This window comes from Ictidomys tridecemlineatus, chromosome X, assembly GCF_052094955.1.
Source record: "Ictidomys tridecemlineatus isolate mIctTri1 chromosome X, mIctTri1.hap1, whole genome shotgun sequence".
Taxonomy (NCBI): Eukaryota; Metazoa; Chordata; class Mammalia; order Rodentia; family Sciuridae; genus Ictidomys; species Ictidomys tridecemlineatus.
The window spans coordinates 101,985,400-102,008,500 of NC_135493.1; the positions used below are offsets into that span (position 1 = coordinate 101,985,400).

At 37.6% G+C, this 23,101-nt stretch overlaps 1 protein-coding gene across 19 annotated transcripts in view; it reads left to right on the top strand.

The window, feature by feature from the left end:
* Nucleotides 1–23,101, top strand: part of Dmd (dystrophin) — a 2,094,227-nt gene that overhangs the window by 1,837,503 nt on the left and 233,623 nt on the right. For all 19 annotated transcript variants that reach the window (XM_078034984.1, XM_078034996.1, XM_078034982.1 and 16 more), the window contains one exon: nucleotides 19,040–19,118. In XM_078034984.1, coding sequence (XP_077891110.1) covers nucleotides 19,040–19,118 — 79 coding nt within the window. The remainder of the gene's footprint in view (nucleotides 1–19,039; nucleotides 19,119–23,101) is intronic.

The window sequence follows — 23,101 nt, forward strand, 5'->3', positions numbered from 1 at the left end:
TTTTTTATGTATTTTTTAATTATAGATGGACACAATATCTTTATTTATTTATATGTGGTGCTGAGGCTGGGACCAAGTGCCTCACACGTGCGAGGCAGGTGCTCTACCACTGAGCCACAACCCCAGCCCCACAAAACTATTTTTAAAATCTGTTATGATACAGTGAAGAAAAGGCAAGAAAACAAACCATCCTAATCACTATATTTTATTATAATTGTTAATGCATATTAATTGTACAAATTGGTAGTTTTCACTATCACATTTCCATATATGCATGTATTGTGCTTCAATCATATCCACCCTCCCTTCTACTCTTTATTGCCCCTTTTTCTCTTCCCCATCTCACCAGCCCCCTTCCCTTTGCCCTTCGCCAATAATCACTCCTCTATTCCAGGTCATCTCTTTTTCTTTTCCTTTTATTACTAGTTTCCATGTATGAGAGAAAACATGTAATACTTTTCTGCATCTAACTCACTTCACTTAAAATGGAGTCCTCCTGCTCCATTCATTTTCCTGCAAATGACAGAATTTTAATCTTCTTTATAGCCAAAAAATACTCCATTGTATGTGTATTGTATATATAAATATGTAATATGTATGTGCTTGTGTGTATATACACATATACATATAACACGCTGTATGTGTGTATGTGTGTATATATATATATATTTATATATATAAATACAACAAAAGTCAATGTTTAGCACTATACATTTTGAATCATCTAATAGATACTTTATAGCCTTGAGGGAATTTAATCCCAGAACTGCTATAAGGAAAATTAAAAGGGCTGGTTAATGCCTGAAAGTATTAAAAAATAAGCTGGGCACGATGGCACACAACTGTAATCCCGGCAGCTCGGGAGGCTGAGACAGGAGAATCACAAGTTCAAAGCCAGCCTCAGCAACAGCAAGGCACTAGTCAACTCAGTGAGACCCTGTCTCTAAATAAAATACAAAATAGAGCTGGGGATGTGGCTCAGTGGTCGAGTGCCCCTGAGTTCAATCCCCAGTACCAAAAAAAAAAAAAAGTATAAAAAAATCAGATAACCAAAAGACAAAGAAAAACTTTCACGTATGTTTTTTCTTTTTTCTTTATCCGTTCATCTGTTGACCCGTCGCCCAGGCTGATTAATATATTGGCTATTGTAAATAGTGACACACTAAACATTGGCATGTAGCTATCTCTTTTCTATGCTGATTTCATACCCTTTGGATAAATACTCAGGAGCAGAATAGCGGGATCATATAGTAGTTTTGAGTTTTTAGGAATGTTCATACTGTTTTTCATAGTGGCTATTCTAATTTACATTCCCACCAACAGTGTAGAAGAGTTCCTTTTTCTCTACATGTTTGTCAGCATTAGTTATTTTTTGTTTGTTTGTTTTGATCATTGCTATTTGACTGGGATAAGATTGAGTTTCAGTATGGTTTTGGTTTGCATTTCCCTGATGGCTAAAGATGTTGAATACCTTTTCATACATTTTTTGGCCATTGCACTTCTCCTTTTGAGAAGCATCTGTTCAGATCATTTTATTGGATTATTTGTTCTCTTGTTGTTAAGTTTTTTGAGTTCTTTATATATTCTGAATATTAATCCTCTGTCACATGAATAACTGCCAAACATTTTTCCCATTCTGTAGATTGTGTATTAACTCTATTGATTGTTTGCTTTGTGCAAAAGCTTCTGTTTATTTATTTATTATTGAGGCTATTATGAAAGGGATTGCTTTCCTGATTTCTTTCTCAGCAAATTCCTTATTGGTGTACCAAAAGTTACTGAATTTTTATACATGTTGATTTTGTATCTGACTACTTTGCTAAATCTGTTTATCAGTTCTAAGAGTCTTTTGGTAGAATCTTTGGGCTTTTCCAAGTATAGAATTATACAAACAGGGCTGGGGATGTGGTTCAGTGGCAGAATGCTTGCCTGGCATGTGTGAGACCCTGGTTTTAACCCCCAGCACTACAAAAATAAAAGGAGGAGGAGGAGGAGGAGGAGGAGGAGGAAGAGGAGGAGGAGGAGGAGGAGATGACAAACAGGGTTAATTTGACTTCCTCTTTTCCTATTTTTGTCCTTTATTTCTTTCTCTTGCTTAATTACTCTATGGAAAATTCTAAGTACTGTATTAGGAGTGGTGAGAGTAGATACCCTTACCTTGATTCTGATTTTAGAGGAAATGTTTTCAGTTTTTCCCCAATCAGTATGATGTTGGCTATGAATTTTATGATATTAGCCTTGATTATGATGAGGTATGATCCTTCTATACTTAATTTGTTTAGGAATGTTGACTTTTATTGAAGGCTTTTTCTGGATTGATTGAGATGATCACAATTCTTTATCTGTGTCCATATATGAACTATATCATATTTATCAATTGGCATAAGGTCAAGTGTCCTTGCATCCTTGTGGTGAAACCAATTTTATCATGGTACATGATTCTAACATGCTGTTGAATCTGGTTTATAGGTATTTTATTGAGATATTTTGAATCTATATCCATTAATGATATTGGCCTAGAATTGCCTTTTTGTTGTTGTTGTGTCCTTATCAGGTTTGCCTTCAAGCCCTGATAGTCTTTCTTCTGTTTTATCTAGTCTATTGGTAAGGCTTTCAAATGAGTGAGTTTGTTTTTTGTTTGTTTGGGGGAGGGTGTCCTTGGGATTTAACCCTGGGGCAATTTACCACCTAGCTACATCTCCAGCCCTTTTTAATTTTTTTAGTTTGAGACCAGGTCTCACTAAGTTGCTTAGGGCCTTGCTGAATTGCTGAGGCTGACCTTGAATTTGCAATCCTCCTGTCTGAGCCATGAGCCACAGGGATTAAAGGCCTATATCACTACATCTAGCAAGTTTCTGTTTGTTTTTTAAGCCAGGGTCTTATTAAGTTGCCCAAGGTGACCATAAATTTACAATCTTCCTACCTCAGGTTCCTGAGTAGCTGAAAATACAGGCATATGCCACTATGCCCAGCTCTCAAGTGGATTTTTAACCTGTCCTATTGAGCTATTCATTTCTGAGATTTCTGCTTGGTTCTTTTTCAAAATCTTGATCTCTTTATTGAAATGCTCATTCATATATTACATTGTCTTCCTTAAGTCATTCAGCTGTTTATTTGTCTTTTCTTGTGCCGCTTGCTACATGCAACTAATCATTCAGGGTCACTCCAGGTGACACAGATACAGAAAGTACTTCTTAGGGTCCAGGGATGGCTCTCGATCTTAGGGGTCCTTTGGAAAGAGAGAGCGAGCCACCTGAATTCACACAAGGGGAGGTTCGATGGAACATTTCATTCAAAACAGGTAAGGGGTAGTATTACAAAGAACAAGAAGGCAGCCCCCTCCATTGGGTAATGCCCACTCCCAAAGCTTTGCTCCTCTGCTGAGCAGAGATGAGGATCCACCTGTTTCCACACACAGAGAAGTCAGTCTCCACATTCCCATTGATTAAAAGCTAGGGGGTGCTCAGCTTCTATGTGGCAGCTCCCAACAATCTTGGAAGTTGAGATTTTTAAAAATCATTCCTTTGGCTTCTTTGTCCTGTATTTCATCTACTTCAGTATCTTTGAAATCAGTTCCTAAAGAGTTAAGAACTTTAAGAGGTGTTATAGTTTACATAGTAGGTGTCCTATGTTAATGCAGAAATATTAAAAGATACAATGATTAGATTATGAGAGCTGTGATTTAATCAGTACATCCTGATTTGGATGGACTGGCTAGGTGGTAACTGTAAGCAGGTGGAGTGTGGTTGGAATGGGAGGTTTGCTAGAAATATGCTCTTATGGCCCCTTCCCCATTCCCTATTTCTGCTTCTGGACCACCATATTCTGAGCAACTCTCCTTTGCAATACCCTTCCTCCATGATATTCTTGCCTCACCTTGAGCCCATAGCAATAGAGTTGGTCCACCATAGACTGCATTCTGAAACCATGAGCCAAAATTAACTTTTCCTCCTCTAAGTTGTTTTTGTCTGGTATTTTTATCATGGCAACAAAGAGCTGACTAGCAGCAATATCATGTTACCTTGTTTTTTCCTATTTCTTGTGATTCTACATTGAGTTTGTGCACCTATCAGGATGGATACCTCTTCCACTTTTATGAGAGGGCCTTATTAGTAAGCAACCTTCTCTTGAAAATGTGCCATAGGCAATTCACAATAGCAAGACTGTGGAACCAACCTAGACACCCTTCAATAGACGAATGGATAAAAAAAAGTGGCATTTATATACAATGGAGTATTACTCTGCATTAAAAAATGACAAAATCATAGAATTTGGAGGGAAATGGATGGCATTAGAGTAGATTATGCTAAGTGAAGCCAGCCAATCCCTAAAAAGCAAATGCCAAATGTCTTCTTTGATATAAGGAGAGTAACTAAGAACAGACTAGGGATGAAGAGCATGAGAAGAAGACTAACATTAAACATGGATAAGAGGGGGGAGGGAAAGGGAGAGAGAAGGGAAATTGCATGGAAATGGAAGGAGACCCTCATGGTTATACAAAATTATATACAAGAGGAAGTGAGGGGAAAGGGAAAAATAATACAAGGGGGAGAAATGAATTACAGTAGAGGGGGTAGAGAGAGAAGAGGGGAGGGGAGGGGAGGGGAGGGGTGGGGGATAGTAGAGGATAGGAAAGGCAGCAGAATACAACAGACATGAGTATGGCAATATGTAAATCAATGGAAGTGTAACTGATGTGATTCTGCAATCTGTATACGGCGTAAAAATGGGAGTTCATAACCCACTTGAATCAAAGTGTGAAATATTATATATCAAGAACTATGTAATGTTTTGAACAACCAACAATAAAAAAAAGTTGACATTCAAAATTTCAGCATTGCAATAGCATCACACTTTTCAACAACCATACTAGAAGCTGATGACAATGGAGTAGTGTCTTTAAATACAACAGGAAATTGTGTCCAATTTAGAATTCTGTATCCAGCCAAACTAGCAAGTATGACAATAAACAAAATATTTTAAAATAAAATTAAAAAAAAGAAAATGTGCCATAGGAATATCAGTTTGTTGTGCAGTGTTAAGTCTAATTCCAGTTTGGACTTTGTAGTGTAGTTTTCCACTGGCTTCTTTGGCTCTGATTAGAGGATTTTGATACAATGTATACTGTCAAGTTTGAGGGATCCACTTCCTCTGTAGATCTCAGAAGATTGGGGTCCCACTAGTTCAGACAGGCATGGTGTAGACAACAGAATATATGGCATGCATCCTCTGTGGTTACTTCTCTAGTCTTGTCAGCAATGTGTGGTCTAATGGGTATAGGAATGACCTATGCTGAGAACCTTCATAGATGTGGTGACCACAACCATTGCATAACACCTCCCTACTGTTGCTGTGAGGGTGAATGTCCAGGAACAGGGCTTCAGACCCTACCAGCTATGCCTTCTTGGGGCCAGTTCCATTGGCTGGGGCTTTTATCTCCCCCATTATTTGAGTTGAAGTATCTCCAAGATTCAAGTGGTGCTAGATTGTGGCTGGAGTAAGGGGCAGTGTCTCTGAGCTGGGCTGACAATATAGTTCAGTAGCAGAGTACTCACCCAATGTGCTTGAGGTGCCAGGCTAAATCCCCAACACTGCATAGAAAGAAGAAAACAAACACCAATAACAACAACAAAACCAAACGAAGAGGGCTAGGGTTGTGGCTCAGAGATAGAGCGCTCACCTAGCATATGCAAGGCCCTGGGTTCGATCCTCAGCACCACATAAAAATAAATTAATTAAAGATATGGTGTCCAACTACAACTAAAAAATAAATATTTATAAAAAAAACAAAGACATAAAGTAAAAACCAAATAGAAACAACTACTGTAACACCAACAACTATAGAAAAGAAAGTGGCAAAAATAACAGAATAAACTAAAACTTTTAGAATAATAAAAATAAAATTAATAAAAAATAAAAACAAAGGAAAAGAAAAAGAAAAATTTTAAGTTTCAAAGAAAAAAGAAAAATATGGAAAATAGGAGAAAAGTGAAAAAGAAGAGAAAAATATTAACATTTTAATATCAAAAGAAAAATGAAAAGTAATATATATATATATATGTACACTCATGAAAAACAGCAAGAACAAAACATATTAATTAAAACCAAAAAATTTCTCTCCACTGAGGTGCTCAATTGTTCAGACAATAGTAGATGATAACAGCCTGTACCAATCAGAGCTTCTTTCCATGTCTCCTTAAGGTGTATACCCCTTGGGGAAAGCAAACTCTAGGGGTTATTCACCCCCCCCTTGTTTCTTTTGTTGTACTTGCCAGGTGGCCTGACAAATGGGAGTGTTTTGTGGTCAGGGACAGTTGGAACACCTCTCAGATGCCCTGCACACCAAAATGAGCTAGGGCGGAACTCTGAGCTCCCCAGGCAAGGATTTATTCCAGAGTTATTCCAGCTGTGTAGTCCAAAAGCAAGGCAGACGCACCAAGGTAGCTCAGCATGTATAAATCATCTGGTACAGGTTCCCTTCAGTGCCCTTCACGCTGTGCACTACAAGGGCAGGACTAACATCCAGCTCTGCAGGGACTCTAGAGCTTTTTGTGCTGTGCACCCCAAGTGCAGCAAGAGGCTGTGGGATTGCAACTGTCTGTACTGGGGGGAGGGGCACTAGGCTCTACTTAACCCACCACCCACAATTCTGGTGTTCCAAGTCTTAGCTCTGGGTGAAATCACTTGTGACTGCTTATTCCCCCAACTCCTGCAGCTGGCTTTCCATACCACCAGTTTTAAAGGGAAAGCATCCTCCATTTTCTTACATGTCACAGTCCAGCACCACGTAGAATTCTCAGCAGGTTAGTGTCAGAGGCTTTCCCCAGGTGAAATTATCAGGACAGCTGCCTACTGAGCCATATAGTAACGTAGCCATGGGGACCTAGGACAGGATAATGCAGGGACTGTTGACTCTAAGAGCAGTAAGCTCAGCTATGACCTCCTTGAGATGGCTCCCTAAGTGCAGAGAACTTCTTCAGAGCCAGTTTACTATGCAGATCCCATGTCTGCTATGTGTTTAGATTACATTTCTGCAAGGTCATGCACCACTGCACCAGGTGAAAAAGATATTTAAAAAACAAGTACATTGGATTGTGTTACATTCCTGTGCTTGTAGTGCTCACTAGGATTTTCCCTCTTTCACATCTACCCCTGTTCTCTTCCACCCTGATCCATACTAGAGTGCTTTCTTTCACCTTCTGTTCTCCTATCCAAAGTCTCCAGATTTCTCCAAGTCTCTGTCTGTCCACTATTGAACTTCAGCATTCTCCCACAGTCACCCACCTCAATACACAACTGCTCTCCAGTTGTTTTGATTCTATCCCATGGAGAAACATGGAATTGCTGGGTGCCTTCAGTTGATGGGCAAGATTGTTAAAAGGAGGGAGGAAAATGATGAATTATTGCTTACTAAAATAAAGGAAAAGACAGTATAATAGATACAGTTTAAAATCTCAGGAATCTCTCTAATCCATTTAGGTTATGTCACCAACAGCATACAAAATAACTGTTCAAAAAATACTCCTCAGCCAGACTAAGTGGTGCACACCTGTAATTCCAGAAACTCAGGAGGCAAGTTCAAGGTCAGCCTGGATAGCTTAATGAGGTCTCAAAATAAAAAAAATTAAAATGGATGGGGGTGTAACTCAGTGGAAAAGCACCCCTGGGTTCAATCCTTATACCAAAAAAGAGAAAAAAGGGGTCAAGTTAAAGACAGAACTTCCTCTGTAGATGTGTCTCCCACAACTCACCCACTCTTATTCTGCTCTGACACCCACCTTTCAACACAAACAAATAACATGCTATTAAATTCTTTACCTGCCTTAGCTCATTTTTCTGCCCAAGCTATAGTGGGATCTTTCTGAACATCAAGATGAATGATGTGAGGGGCTTTGAGAATCCACTGTCATCCCTCTCATAACTTTCCCATCATTTTATCCAGCCTATGTTCATCCACTCATGACTTACTGTCTTGTGTTATTATGGCAAATGAAGCCCCAACAAACTAGTGGTTCCTCCTGGATTCTATACATCTCTTCACCTAGAGTGAAAATCTGAGACTTCCTTGACTTTTCTTTCTTTCTGATACCCTGATATTTAACATCCCACCATGCCAACTCTTTTTTTAAATCTTTATTTTATATTTATATGGTGCTGAGGATTGTGCCTTACACATGCTAGGTGAGTGCTCTACCTCTGAGCCACAACCCCAGCTCCCCACCATGCCAACTCTTGACTGTCTTTCTTCCCTTTCTATTCATCCTCCAACACCACTCTGGCCATGTTATTTTCTGATTTTTATAATTTATTATAAAATATACAAATGATAATAGTAAATGTCATCAGGCTGGGGAGTAAGATGGCTAGAGGGACATGCAAGGTGAGACTTGCTTTTTAAATATCTTTTTCACCTGGTGCAGTGGTACATGCCTATAATCCCAGCAACTCAGAAGGCTGAATGAGAAGGATTGCAAGTTCAAAGCCAGCCTCAGCAATTAAGTGAGGGCTCAAAGCAACCCATCAAGACCCTGTCTCAAAACAAAAGCCAGCAATGGGGAGCTGAGGTGTAGCTCAGCAGTAAAAGCACTTGCCTAGCACATGTGAGGCCCTGAATTCAATCCCCAGAACTGCCAAAAAAATAAAAATAAATAGGACTGGGATGTGGCTCAGTGCTTAAGTTCCCCTGGGTTCAACCCACAGTACCAAGTAAATAAATATCTTTTTCATTCTTCTTGGATGTTGTTATCATATCAATACATTAAAAAGAAATAAGATTGCATTTTTAAACTAATTATCTTTTAAAAATATCTGGATGCCTTCCCATGAACAACTAAATGAAGTCTCTACTCTTAAACCTGACAGTCAAGTACTACTCTGGTTTGACTCCAAGCTACATTTCCAGCCTTATCTTATTCAGTTCTTCTGTTTATACTTCACATCCAGGCCTTTATTAGTGCCAAAAAAATTGCACATTCTGCTCTTGCCACCCAGAATGTCTCTTCTGTTTTGCCTATCAAAAGCTTACCCAATTTTGAAAGCCCAGCTTCAAAGCAATCTCCTTCATTAATTTGATCCAGATACACTGCAACCCCCATGGCTATTTATGCTTCTTTTAGCACTTTTCAAATTCCAGGAAAGGAAAGGAGTATGTACTGGGTGCCAGGAAGTGGTTTCTCCAGCCGTGTGCTTTATGACATCCCATTCTCTGTACATCCATTTCCTCATCTGTAAAGTGGTCATTTTGTAGTCATTTTCCCTGTAGGAGTGTTCATTCTTTCAAATATATAGTTGGATGCCTACTATTGAGACAGGCACTGACCTGTGTCCTGAGGATATAGTGGGGAATGAAATAGATGGAGGCCTGCCCTCATCTAGTTAACCTTCTGATAGGAAAAACTTAAATGAAATATACTGATAGAGCTCTTAAAGCAGCACTTGGAACATAGTCAATGCATTATACATATTTGCTATTGTTAGTATTGTCAGCATTGTTGTTGTCATTCAGCATTCTATTAATATATAAGAAACTAAGATTCACATACTATTGGATAAGATGCTGAAGATCAAATGACTAGTAAAGGATTCCACCTAGGGTCTTCCTGACTGATAAAATTGGTGTCCTTTCTACTATAGCAGTGGCTCCAAAACCAAGCTGGATGTCAGAACCATCCATGGAGCTTCCCATGGAGCTTTTTTAAAGTACAGACTCTCAAGCCTCAGCCTCAAAAGAACTAAGCCAAAATTTGTAGAGATGAGCTAAAAATCTATATCATTAAAAATCTTCCTGGGTAGTTTTAATGTACTGTCACATTAGAATATGACAGCATTACAATCTTTCCCACACGGGGTATGGTGGCATGCACCCATAATCCCACCTACTAGGAATGCTGAGGCAGGAGTATTGCAAATTCAAGGCCAACCTGGGCAATTTAGCAAGACCCTATCTCAAAACAGCACCCCTGGAATCAACAACACCCCAGCACTACAAAAAAATAATTCTAAATATCCAAGCTATAAATTCAGTAAAGATAGGCTCCTTGTTTTCTTATTCATTTTTTTTCTCCTCTTCCTAGGAAAGTGCCTTATAAGCACTCAATAAGTATTTGAGTAATTAATTGCTTAATTATTTAATTAAAGTTGCTCTTAAAATGCAAATACTCACAGCTGTGATACTGGAAGCCTGTTATGAGCTATCATTGATCTTCCCAGGGATATTTATTAATCAGCTAGAAACCAGTAGTTGTGAAGGAAAAGCATCTGGGAATGAAACTGAGAAGGTCCCAAAAGCAAATGTTAGCCACATCATCACACAGCCTAGGGCCCCTGCTTTTACTCCCCTTCCCTGTGCTTCATTGACAACTTCAGGTAAAATGCAGAAAATATATTGCTAAAAATCAAGGGACTCCCCCCACCTTAACTTTGTTTCTTTTAACTAGCATATGTCTCTCTTTAGAAAATGGGGAAATTTTCTTTCTTAAAGGAAGAAAAAATTTTTATTCTTGTCACACCCTGAGCGTGAAGTTCATTGCTATATGTTAAGATTATAAAGCAAGATCTCAAAATGCAGTGGTTGATTATTCACAGTAGACATATTAAGTCAAGAAGCTTATTTTTTCTCTCTTTGCTAAGGCACAAAGCCTGGGGCTATATGCATTTTTATTACACTTTACTGTCTTGGTTTCACTTGAGGATTAAAAAGAGAGTCAAGGTACAGTGCACGTATCCTGATGGATTTTAGGATTTCTTGCTTTAGTGAAAGGAAGAATCTCATAAAGTACCTCAGATTATTGCTCTGGGAAGTGTACCTACTTCTGTGATGACCTAAAAATTCAATCTTTTGTTTCTCCTATAAAAGATCACATTGTATTTTGGAAATTTTTTCCCTGTAGTTTCCTGTACTATGCAAAGCCACATTTAAAGAAAAATAGCTTTAGTTTAGATTTGAAGTGAAAATATCTAAAGTAGTTCAGGGGAGCTTACAAACAGCCTTGGGGATGGAGTGAGGTGGAGTGAAGGAGGAGGAAAGAGAGAAGGGAGGAGGGCTAGGTCAGAGAGTGTTCGGCTGACTGGAGAGAGACTGTGTAGATGGAGTGGGAGATCAGGTGGGTTTTAACTCCAGTTCTGACAAATCTACACCCAGAAACAAAGAAGTACATAGCTCCATATTCCTCCTTTATTAACAAGCTCTTATTTATTTAATTGGTGCCTCATCCTCCAATATGCAAAACACAGAGACTGAATGTTGTAGGGTTGGAAAGTACAGTAGATGAGATCTTCCGGTTTACTGATTTGTAAAGAACAGTCTGATACTAGTTTGGCAGCTCTGTGTCAGTGAGAGAAAAGAAAGGCGCTTTTCACTGGCCTGAGAGGAGAGCTGGGAACTGGAAACAGGCTCCTGGCAGACTAGGTTCTTTGATAGGCAGACAAATTGACTGTGAAGGGAGTCAAGGTCAGGAAGCTTTGGAAATGCTTCGAGCATGGTGTGGGACTTAAGGAGCCTTGATTTCCTTGGTTAAGGATTGTTGTATGCATACTTCAGCAAATTCTCCCTTCCAGCCTTCATTAAAAACTGTATTATTACCCAAAATATAAGGGATTTGCCATTGAGAGAAAATATTTAATTCCCAGTGCTTTATCTTCTTTTCATTTATCTTTAAAATTTCAACCCGCTTCAGTCATTTTTATAATATGAATTTGCTAATAGCTCTATATGCTTTTTTTTTCAAAATGATACCAGTTATATTTTATGCCATTGATAATTATTTCAAATTGCCACTTCTGGTCCTTGGGAACGCTCCTGTGTTCTAATACCAGGAGGCATCATTATGTAATTACCATGTGAACATTATGCTACTTATGGCCCCAAATGCCCCCAGTAAGGAATGCTCCAGTGGCCGCAGAAAATTTCTATGAGAATGATATCTTCTAAATGTGGGATAAATAAAGCTCAATAATAAATAGCTAAAGCTGAAATGTAAATGATTTAACATAATGATGTTGCAAGGTGAGAGCCACTTGACTTTAGTACCTGTTGCAAATCATGAGATACATTAGGAAAGCTTTTAAAAAGAGAACCTATTTTTTAAGAAAAAAAATCTGCATGAAGTTACATCATCTAAGCAGAGCAATTCAACTTCTATCCCTTTGAAGAAACACTTCCTATGATCTCTTCCCTCCCTCCCCCATCACAATTTTCATAACAATCTGTAGATGTATCTACAACTAAAGATTTTGACAAATGAAGCAGGATAGGAGGTTGATTGCTACTTTTCTAAATTAAAATTAATGATACCCTTAAGGTACTTGAGTCTATGAAGTCAACTTAATGTTGATATAACCTGACTCCATTATCACAGAATGAGGCAATTGCTTGAGCATGAAAAGCAACAAACCAATTTCCAAAGTGCATTTTAGAAATTGGTGAGGGGAAAGCTTAAAGCCTAAACAATGGACAAGGGACTTGCTTTTTGTCCTCTCTTGCTTCCCAGTTGATGGAAGAGTTTTTCAGAATGAGAGGAATAATGTTGCTGGAGAATTTTGGGGCTGACTTGGGCTGAAGCTCCTACTTCATTTGAGGTGCTGTCGGCCTCAGCAGAGCCTTGACATTCTTCTGGTGGGTTGGATAGAACATAACTGTAGGAAAAAAGGAAGAATGTGAATAAGAAAAGGAATCAGACCTAGAGGTGATCGAGCACTTGCCTAACATGCAAGGAACCCCAAGTTTGATACCCAGCACTAAAAAAACATAAAGAAAACAATGAGATATAGATTAAGAATGGAATCAACACATTTTCTTAAATGGAAGTGGGAGAATGTGTGGAAGATTAACATAAAAAATGGTAGATGATGGGGGCCTATAGTCCCAGCTGCTGAGGAGGCTGGAGTATATGATCACTATAGCCCAGAGATTGGAGGTCAGCCTGCAACAGTGAGACCATCTCTCAAAAAAAAATGGATTAGTGATGGTCTCATATGGCCTACATCAATATCCATGCCAACAATCACTCAATGATTATGCTGCTACTCATAATGGATAACATGTTAGTACACTTTCTTGTGATCTACCACAAAGTCAAACACAAAAAGCTCTTGTTGAACTCATAAGTCTTCTAATGTCAAGAAAGCACATGAATAAATTCAATGAAAACAGAATCCAGCCAATCTCTACATTCAACAAGCCCACAGAGCTGTACCTATAACAAACCCTCACTCCAAAGTTTGTATCATACCTTCTCAATTATAACTCAAAAGAAATCAAGATTAGTAAAAGAATAGATTTTAACTGAAAAAGATTGCAATTAGTAAAAAGAATTTTAACTGAAATAAAAATAAGTCTCAGTAGAGTTTCCAGGATAATGTTTAGACCTGCATTTATGAGCATTACATGAAAGGATTTGGAACTAAGAATGAATTATGAAGACCCTTCCAAACCATGCACAGAGAAAACTATACAAACTGCAGAATTGTAGGACAAAACTCATGAGTAGACTATACAGAGACATGTGTGGTTTATTCAATAGCATCACAGTACAAAAGAAGTTTTTGTATTGTGTTGTTTCTAATGGGCTCATTAGCGTAGGTGTGAAGTTTGGTTCCTGCATGCCATGGATATTTATCAAGGGTCTAGACAGACTGAGAGCCAGAAAATCGAAATGTACGTGCCTACCTATCTCTTTTCCCTAGACTGGAGTGAACACAATTTATGTATGTAATATCTGTAAGAACACTAGGACTAGGAAGAAACCATAGTGTCTAGCAATGTATTTCCTCATCAGGAGCAGATCCCCCACTCTCCCAAAACTCCAGTGAAAATAAAAATTTTAAAGTAATTAACAGATCAAAAGAAAAACTGGAAACCCTTAAGAATTTAAAACAAAGTTAAGTAACATTTACATTTAGAGAAATTCATTTGAAATCATTTCTAAGAGCCATGGTGTTGTTCTCTGTCCTTTTTTCCTTCTTTTATCTTTTGGCTTATTTAAAGCCATTTTGAAGAAAAAAAATGAAGTAAAGATAACCTTCAAAATACACAGAGGAATGGATTGAGCTTTGAGAAATAGTCACAGCTGGGAATTAAGAATGTGTTATCATTAATTTAGTTGGATGACTTGGTGTTCATTCATTATCCTCAAAATTATACTTTCAATTCTACCATATTTATAGGTAGTGAAGTGCCTAACAGATTATAAGAATTTTAAAAGTCTTTCATTCATTCATTTATTGAATTTTTATCGAGTGTCTCCTGTTACTAGGCATTGTATTAAATTGTGAACAAGACAAACAAGGTCACTGTGTCCTAGGCAAGGAATTTGCATTCCAGTAATTATCCTTTATATAAATCTAGACATTGTTTCTTACTGGAGCAAAAGAAGGGAGGTCTTTTCAAGCAGTACATTGTCTGCAGAAGCCATCTGAAATGAGAAGACAAAAGAGAATAATCGCCCTCATAGCTCTCAAGTATTATTATTTTAAAATTAGAAAAAACAAGCATAGGGGAGACTTGGCTTTGGGTTGTTTCATAGCTTATTGCTTTGATTTTTTGACTTTTTATTTTTTTTTAAAGAGCTGGGGATTGAACCCAGGACTTCTTACGTGCTAGGCAAACACCCTACCACTAAGCTACATCCCCATCCCCTGCTTTTATTTTTTTTTTTAGTCTAGTTTTGCAGGCAAAATGAATCTAATTTTTTTTCCTTTTCCTTTTTTACTTTGATCATGAAAATTGAAAAGAAAGAAAGAAGGGAAGGATCTTCCAAAAACTTATGTCAGGGATCTTGCAAAAGGAATTATTTATTTAAAATTTAGTTGTTAGAGTGAAGATTCATAAACAAACTAGACATTAATTCACTCACTTCATGAATTGAGCACCTGCTATTTGCCAGGTGCTGTGCTAGTTACTGGGGTAAGGAAAGAGAGATGTCTCCCTGCCCTTAAAGAGCATATTAAAAAAAAGACCTTTCTTCTCCTGACATCCTTTTATTGAAGAATTGCCGCAAACTAGATTATTAGTACTCATGGACCAGATGGCACTTTTTTGCCCATCTGGGATAGTTCTAAAGAATAGACCCTCATGTATCAATAGATAAGATTTCTTCCAGTTCTAAGCTTTCATGATTTATGATCTAATAGTAGAAACAAGATGTATACTTCCAAAAAGATGTGATGCTTGTATTAATTTTCCTAAAAAAGGAAAATAGGTATGACCTATTTATTCAGAGAAAATTGGGTTCCTCCTATCTCTTTAAATAATTCCATTTAAACTCCTTTAGCTCTTTCTTCTTGAATCACCTTCCAAAGCTCACTCTTAGCTCTTTAGTCTCATTTCCTTTGACTTCCTTTAATGACTGAGACAAATTATTCATCTGTAACTGACTATACTTGACATCCCAAGTTAAAGGTTTTGCTGTTAACGTAAATGCATCATGTTCCAAATGAATTCATACATACATATGCTATTTCTCCCTTTTCTAATTGCCATGTTTCCATTCTTCCACACATGAAATCTAAGAGTGTATTTATTTCTTAAAATATTAAGCCCCAGCACCAAATTGGATAGCCATTCTTTCTTTCAAAATACCTCCTAATATGTACCCTTTTTTAATATTCCAGGCAATACTGTCTTAATTCCAATGCAAGTCTAGTCAAGTGCAACAGACTATACCTGGTCAAGTACAACAGACTCTAACTGGTTTCAGCCCTAGGGCCCCTTTGGAATCTGATGTGTGCCATACAGACATACTAATGTTTGTAAAACCCAGCTTTCCTCTAAAATAGGGAATCATCTCACAGGAATCTTTTGTGTTCTCTAGACCTAGAATATGCCTTGTTTTGCATCATCTGCATTGTATCTCACTGTTCTCCTACACATCGTTGTTCTATTGCCCCAGGCTTTTCCTGGGTTTATCACTATTCTGCACCTTCCACCCTTTATGCATCCAAAGATCAGAGACTATAATATTTGCTTCCTGTATATCCCTTTCAATATCAACAGACACTTAGAAAGTGAGCAGATAATTAACTGAGTGAAGAATCAGTTGTACCCAAATGCAAGGTACTAGTGTATAATTTCTAGATTTTGCTTTCTAGTTTGCATATACTACTTTATATTGGGTAAAGGCATAACCAGTTACCCAGGCACCTGCATCCCATAATGTCAGGTACTCTGGAGGCTGAGGCAGCATGATTGCAAGTTCAAGGCCAGCCTTGGCAATTTAATGAGACCTTGTCTCAAAAAATAGAAAAGGACTGAGGATATATCTCAATGGTAGAGCACCCCTGGCTTCAATCCCCAGTACCAAAATCACACACACACACGCACACACACACACACACACACACACACACACACACACACACACACCCCACAGCCACTTAGGAAGGTCTAATACATGGAGGCTTTTGTTTCAAAATTTTATCAAATTTTATTTCCTTGTATAATTGCTCATAGAATAACGTGCTTTGTTTCTAACTAACTACAGCTTATGAAGACTTTGGTTACCTTCAGATTTTTCTTCTTAAAATTATTTCTTTATTTAGTCAATTGTGCATTCAGTCCACACAATACCTTTCTCCAATGATAATTTGTGAAATGAAATATTTTATGCTTAATTCTCTAGTTATTTTCTAGCTGTTTCCTGAATATTTCATTTCATTGCATGATGCATTTTTAATTTGTCTCACTCTCATGCATTTTTGTAAGTTTGAGTCATAGGGATAGAAGGTCTCTTTGATCTCAGTTTAAACTCTTTACAATATTGGGTATGCACAGGAAACTACCAGTGTGGTTCTGCTTATATAAGACGGAAACAAGCTTTAGTGATTGGGGGCTTATAATGGAATCAGATGCTTCATCCATCCATGCAATCCCTGTGATATAGTGGTGTAAACCCCAGTCCAAGGGCAGGAAAATACCAATGTCCTTCTGACTCAAATAGGTAGGCAGAGCAAAAAAGGCAGTTCAGGGGGCTGTGGAGATAGTTTAGTTGGTAGAGTGTTTGCCTAGCATGCACAAAGCCCTGGGTACAATCCCTAGCACCACCAAAAAAAAAAAAAAAAAAAAGGCAGTTCAGGCCTTGATTGGATGATGCCCATCCACATTGGGAAGGGCAATCTACTTTGCTGAATGCACATATTCCAATGCAAATCTCATTTTTTTTAAAAAAACACATCCACCTAGACATATCCAGAAATAATGTTCATTGTAGGTCCCATGCAGCACAAGTTGACACATAGAATTAACCATCAGTCAGGTCAATGGATATTCTTGTTTGTCCCCCACTTCTCTCTCTTCATATCTCTCTCTTTCTCTCTCTCTCTCTCTCTCTCTCTCTCTCTCTCTCTCTCTCTCTCTCACACACACACACACACACACACACACACACACACACACTGCATTAACTCATTTACACATTTGTCTTATCAACTAGTCATTAAATAAATATTTAATACCACTTATGAAATTCAGGGTTCAATGAATTCTGGGGATGGGGACATCATATGGGGAGAAAGAGAAACAAGGAATAGTCACTGCTACCAAGGGCTTTTAGCAGAAGATACTCATGTCCATATAACTAAAATGAATGGTATAACAGAAGTGTTTCAAGTATAAACCATGTGCTGTGAGAATGCTGAGGAAGGCATTAATTCTAATGTGAGAGATGGGAAAGCAAACATAAATGGCTAACAGCCTTGAACTTAGAGAGAAAGGGGATAAGAGCATTCTAGAAAGAAGCAACATGAAAATATCATGAAAGTGTTATATTGGACATAGTATTTCAGATTGAGCAGATGGTTTGATGGGCTTAGCAGGTAGTTTGTCTGAGAGTACAAGTCAGAAGATTGGGTGGGCAAGTTTGGAATATTCTTTATGATTTTATGTGTATAACACTGAGGCTAATCTTGCATTTTTTGGAAAACCTACTTGGTTATCCAAATATTTTGTGCAGGCAAAGATGGATGAGGCTAGGGAGGAAGTGAAAAAAGAACATTGTTCTGAATCTCCAGACAATTAATAGTGGAAAATCAGTGTTGGCCTTAGGCCAGACTACCTGAGCCAGTCTTCTAATGAGATTAAGATCTGCTTTGCTTCTTAGAAATTCTCCACACCATGGGAGCTAACCCCAATCACCACTACTACCACCACAAAGTTCTGGTGGCTGTTGACAAGCTCTGAGCATTCCTAGTTTATCATGAACTCCTCAAAACCAAACCAAGATTCAGAGTTACAGAACTAAGATGCCCGGGGCCACCACTAATATTACATTGGCAAAATGCCAGATGACAAAGTATATCATTTCACCCCTAAAATTATTCCCTTTCTTCTGACCAAGAATGGAATTCACCAAGCTTACAGGACACTGTATAAATATATATTATAGAAAAACCTAATAGGAAGAAAAAGAATGACAATTTTTACTCCATGCTGCCTGAGGCATATTTCTCTCAGTAATTTCCAAGCCTACTGAAAGCTGAAAGTTTCTTTCATCTTACCACCTACCCTATATTACCCCAAATGTAAGCCTTGCCTCTACTTCTCTGATACTTAAGTATTAATCAGCTATTGATTATTTATGATCAATAATTAATTATAATTCACTGATCCAGTGATAACTGGCCAATATTAATAACAAAAAATCAGTCAAAAATAAAAGACTAAGATAAAAAATGTCATTTCTGAGATCCTTTAATTACCTGACATAATGCAAAGTGGTAGTATAACTATTTCTGAAAGAATTACTTTGTGCTTTTTGATGGTGCTAATTGAAAGAAAAGTTTATTCATGGCTGCCAACCAGTGGAGTACAAAATTTCATTTTAACGCTGTCAAGAGAGGAAATCCTCTGTGTTTGCCTTGGTTTGATAAAAATCGGTCTTGAACACCATCTACAGTAACATGGTATTAAAAGCAGGGTTATGAATTGTTGCTTTAGGATTCTCAGCCTCAGAAACCCAAAACCATTTACAAAAAAGAAAAGGATACATTGTTTTAATTGTTCTTTATTATTTATGATGAGAAATCATTTTTTTCCTTGTTTCCCCAGGTGGCCGTGGAGGACCGCGTCAGGCAGCTGCATGAAGCCCACAGGGACTTTGGCCCAGCATCCCAGCACTTCCTTTCCAGTAAGTTTTCAATTTTCATCACTTAACCTCTTCATTGCTTCCTGGTAGCTAAGAATCCAGGAATGAATTATAGTCATTTGTGCCAGATGCAGTAGAGGCATAAATCATCCTGAAATATAACGTGGTACATGACTCCAGAAGGTAAGGAACAGGAGGACCCATTAGATCATTTTGTCCAGTCTTAACAAATACATGAATGTTTCCATAATGTATCCTTGATTGCTAACTTCATTCATATTTTTGAGACTTTATTTTGGCCTATATAAGTTCACTTCATAAAGCTGACAATAATATAATTATAATATGGTCATTCAATTTATGTTACTATGAATCTATAATTGTTTCTATAATTCATTAAAATACTTCCTGCCTCCAAGTTGGAATCCCAGTCTCTGGTATTTGCTGTCTAATTACTCTTATCTCTCTTTTATCTTTGACCCCTACACATTTTTTATTTGGTAGGCAGTTTTAATACTTTATTAATTGTACTTTTAAAATTAGTCATATTGTTTAGTTACTATTAATAAATGTGATATATTTGGTAATTGATGCTAGAAGAAATGGCTTTACTTAACTGAAAACTCAAGTAACATTCTATTAATAATGTATATTGAATTGGCAAGTACCTATTTTCCTGTACTTAATTTTGATTTACACCACTCTTTCTTTGATTGTAAAAAATATATATATGTTAAGTTGTGGTATTTAAAAAGCTATATGTCTAATGTATGGATTTAGCAACTGTTAACATTTTGATGCCTTGCCTTCTGGCCATATCCCAGTATATATGAAGGTTTAACCATCCTTTGAAGGCAATTACTCTGTGCCTGACAATGTTGTAAATATTTACTAATTTAACCCTTATTAGCAACTCCATTAGTTAGGTGCCATTATTCTACCCATTTAAATGAGGAATAGATTGAGGAACACATTGACATAGCTAGTAGATGATAAAGCCAGGATTCTAATTCAAGAAGTCAGCTCTAGAATCTGTGTTTATAACAACTACACTGTACTTTTACTTAATTTGTGTGTCTTGTAAAGAAGAAATAATTCTATATGGTTTCCCCTCAGTCTTCTGCTACATTCTTTTATTTCCACTTTCTGGTTCTTTCCTTTCTTTTCAATTCTCCCCAAGTTATTTAAAAAGATACATGCTAGGGCTGGGGATATAACTCAGTTGGTAGAGTGCTTGTCTCACATGCGCAAGGCACTGGGTTCAATCCCCAACATACACACACACACACACACACACACACACACACACACACACGACTAAAAAGATAAATGTTGCCAGGTGCTGGGGGGGCACACACCTGTAATCCCAGCAGCTCAGGAGGCTGAGGCAGGAGGATTGTGAGTTCAAAGCCAGCCTCAGCAACTTAGTGAGGCCCTAAACAACTTAGCAAGATCCTGTCTCAAAATTTTTAAAATTAATTTTAAAAATGGGACTAGGAATGTGGCTCAATGGTTAAGCATCCCTGGATACAATCCCCAGTAGAAAGAAAAAGATACATGCTTACAAACATTGTAAAGTATAAGATACATGCTTATAAACATTGTGAAGTATTTAACTAGATGCTTTCACATGTGACTCCGGTTGGTCATGGTATTTTATAGAAAAAAATTCCTGGAAGGGCTGGTCCTATCTTTTCATTAAACATCAATAATGGATTCAGTAAAAGTTCTCATATTTTCTCAATTAATTCTAACCTTCTTATCTGCATGTAATCTAGTTATTTGAACAGTATCCCACAAGCTTAGGAGTTGACAAGAAAAAAAAAGGGAGATAAAGGAGTTTATCACAATGAATAGGGTTGTGGCTTTTAGGGATGGCTCTTAAAAAATTTAAAGGCAGCTGGGTGTGGTAGCACATGCTTGTAATCCCAGAAACTCAGAAGGCTGAGGCAGGAGGATTGCTAGTTCAAGGCCAGTCTCAGCAATTTAACAAGGCCCTGAGCAACTTAGCGAGATGCTGTCTCAAAATAAAAAAAATAAAATAAAATAAAGAGGAATGGGGATATTGCTCAGTGGTTAAGCTCCCTGGTACTGAAAAACATATATATTACAAAGACTGCAAATTTTGTCTTCTATATTTTTCCAAATCTCTGGTCACCTTAATTCGCCTTGGTGACAGCCATTTATTTGATTTAATTGAGATAAAATGTGATAACATACTCCTAAGTGACTCATAGACCATAAATAAAAATATTACTATTGTGAATATTAATTACTCCTCAGACAATTTGTATTCATTCATACTTTCTTTTCTGGCCCCCTCCTTCTGAATTCCCATGTCTTCTCTATTAAAACCTATTCCCAGAAAATGATATGTTATACTCATTTAACCCAGGTTTCAGGTAAAGTTTAATGTGTACTTCTCTGGGTTATTTGCATTTTAATAGGGTAAAAATCCATAAGCCTAAGGAATGGCTCTCTGGTGTCAACCAGAAGCTCTGAGCTGTACAGAAAGAGTATCCAGGGGCAGGTGGAGCATCCTCACACCTTTCAAATCATATCACATCAGTGCCCACTTCCAGAAAGGTCAGGCCTGCAGATATGGACACTCATTAAAAGATTGATCTACCTGCCTGAATGGAGCCAGCCCTAGAGGTCACCAATCTCTCAGATGCCCATGTAGAATATCAATATATGCTTAGAAGCTTTGCCTGTGTATATAAAAAAGTATACCAATTTGTTTTAAAGGATATTTAAGAAATAGAACAGTGAAGCTAGACATGGACTGTGTCTTTCTGTTATCCTTTGTTAAGTTATGAAGGTAATATATGCCTATCAAGGAAAATTTGCAAAGCAGAGAGTACTAACAGGAAAAGGAAAATTATCCACAATCCCACCACTCAAAGATAAACACCATCAGAAATATTGTTTGTATATTGTCTGTTTTAGTCTGTATATATGTTATCCAGGTTCATTTTTTTCTTCTAAACTAAGCAGGAATAAAAAATATGTTACAGTTGCATGATCTGCTTTTTCCCCTTAATCGTATATTAGAATAGTTTTATTCACTATTATATCCAATGTTATGACTCACATTCTTTCTATACCTTTACAAACATCTCAGATTCTTTCTAAAAGACAAATGCCTGTCTAATTGCTGTGTTAAAGGACGTTTACATTTAAAGCCTTCTCGTATATGTTGCCAAACTGATCTCTAGTAAGTTGTACCATCTAGTAAGTTGGGTGCACCACCAAAACCATGTTTGAGGAAGGGCCTGTTGGAAGTCACTTCCCAGCTATTAGATTGTAATCTATAGAAGAAAAATAACCTCCTTCCAAAACATAAAAATACGCTTAAAAATTCCACTAAGGTCATTTCAAATGAGTTTAAGTTGTTTAGTAACAGTGATTTGCTTCCAGGTTACTAGGAATAATAATAGAGTGATTTCTGAAACTTTGATATTACAGTGGAGCCAGGTGTGGTGATGCATGCCTATAATCCCAGCAATTAGGGAGGCTGGAGCAAAAGGATCACAAGTTTGAGGCCAGCCACAGCAACCTGACAAGACCTTGTGTCAAAAATTAAAAGGGTTGGGGATGTGGCTTAGTGTTTAAGCACCCTAGGTTCAATTCTCAGTACAAAAGAAAAGGAGAGAGAGAGAGAGAGAGAGAGAGAGAGAGAGAGAGAGAGAGAGAGATTGATTGAATGAAAAATAAGGATAAGTCACTAACTACACCCCTGCCCACAAACAGGCTTATTGACTATTGACTCCCCACTCCCACCCCCACCCCCCACCTCCACCAATACATAGACTCTCATTTGGAAACTACATTGCCAGCTGTCTTTTTATCATAAGAGAGAGGCAGCATCTTACTAAAAGAAGTATTCACTGTTTCTTCTTGGTGGCCCAATCTGTACTTGTTAAAGAAGTTGTTTCTTTTATCTTAGATCTGAGAGAAAATGAGAAGAGAAAAACATTGTAAAATGTGACCCTTCTCCATTGATAGACACTAACTTGTCTTTA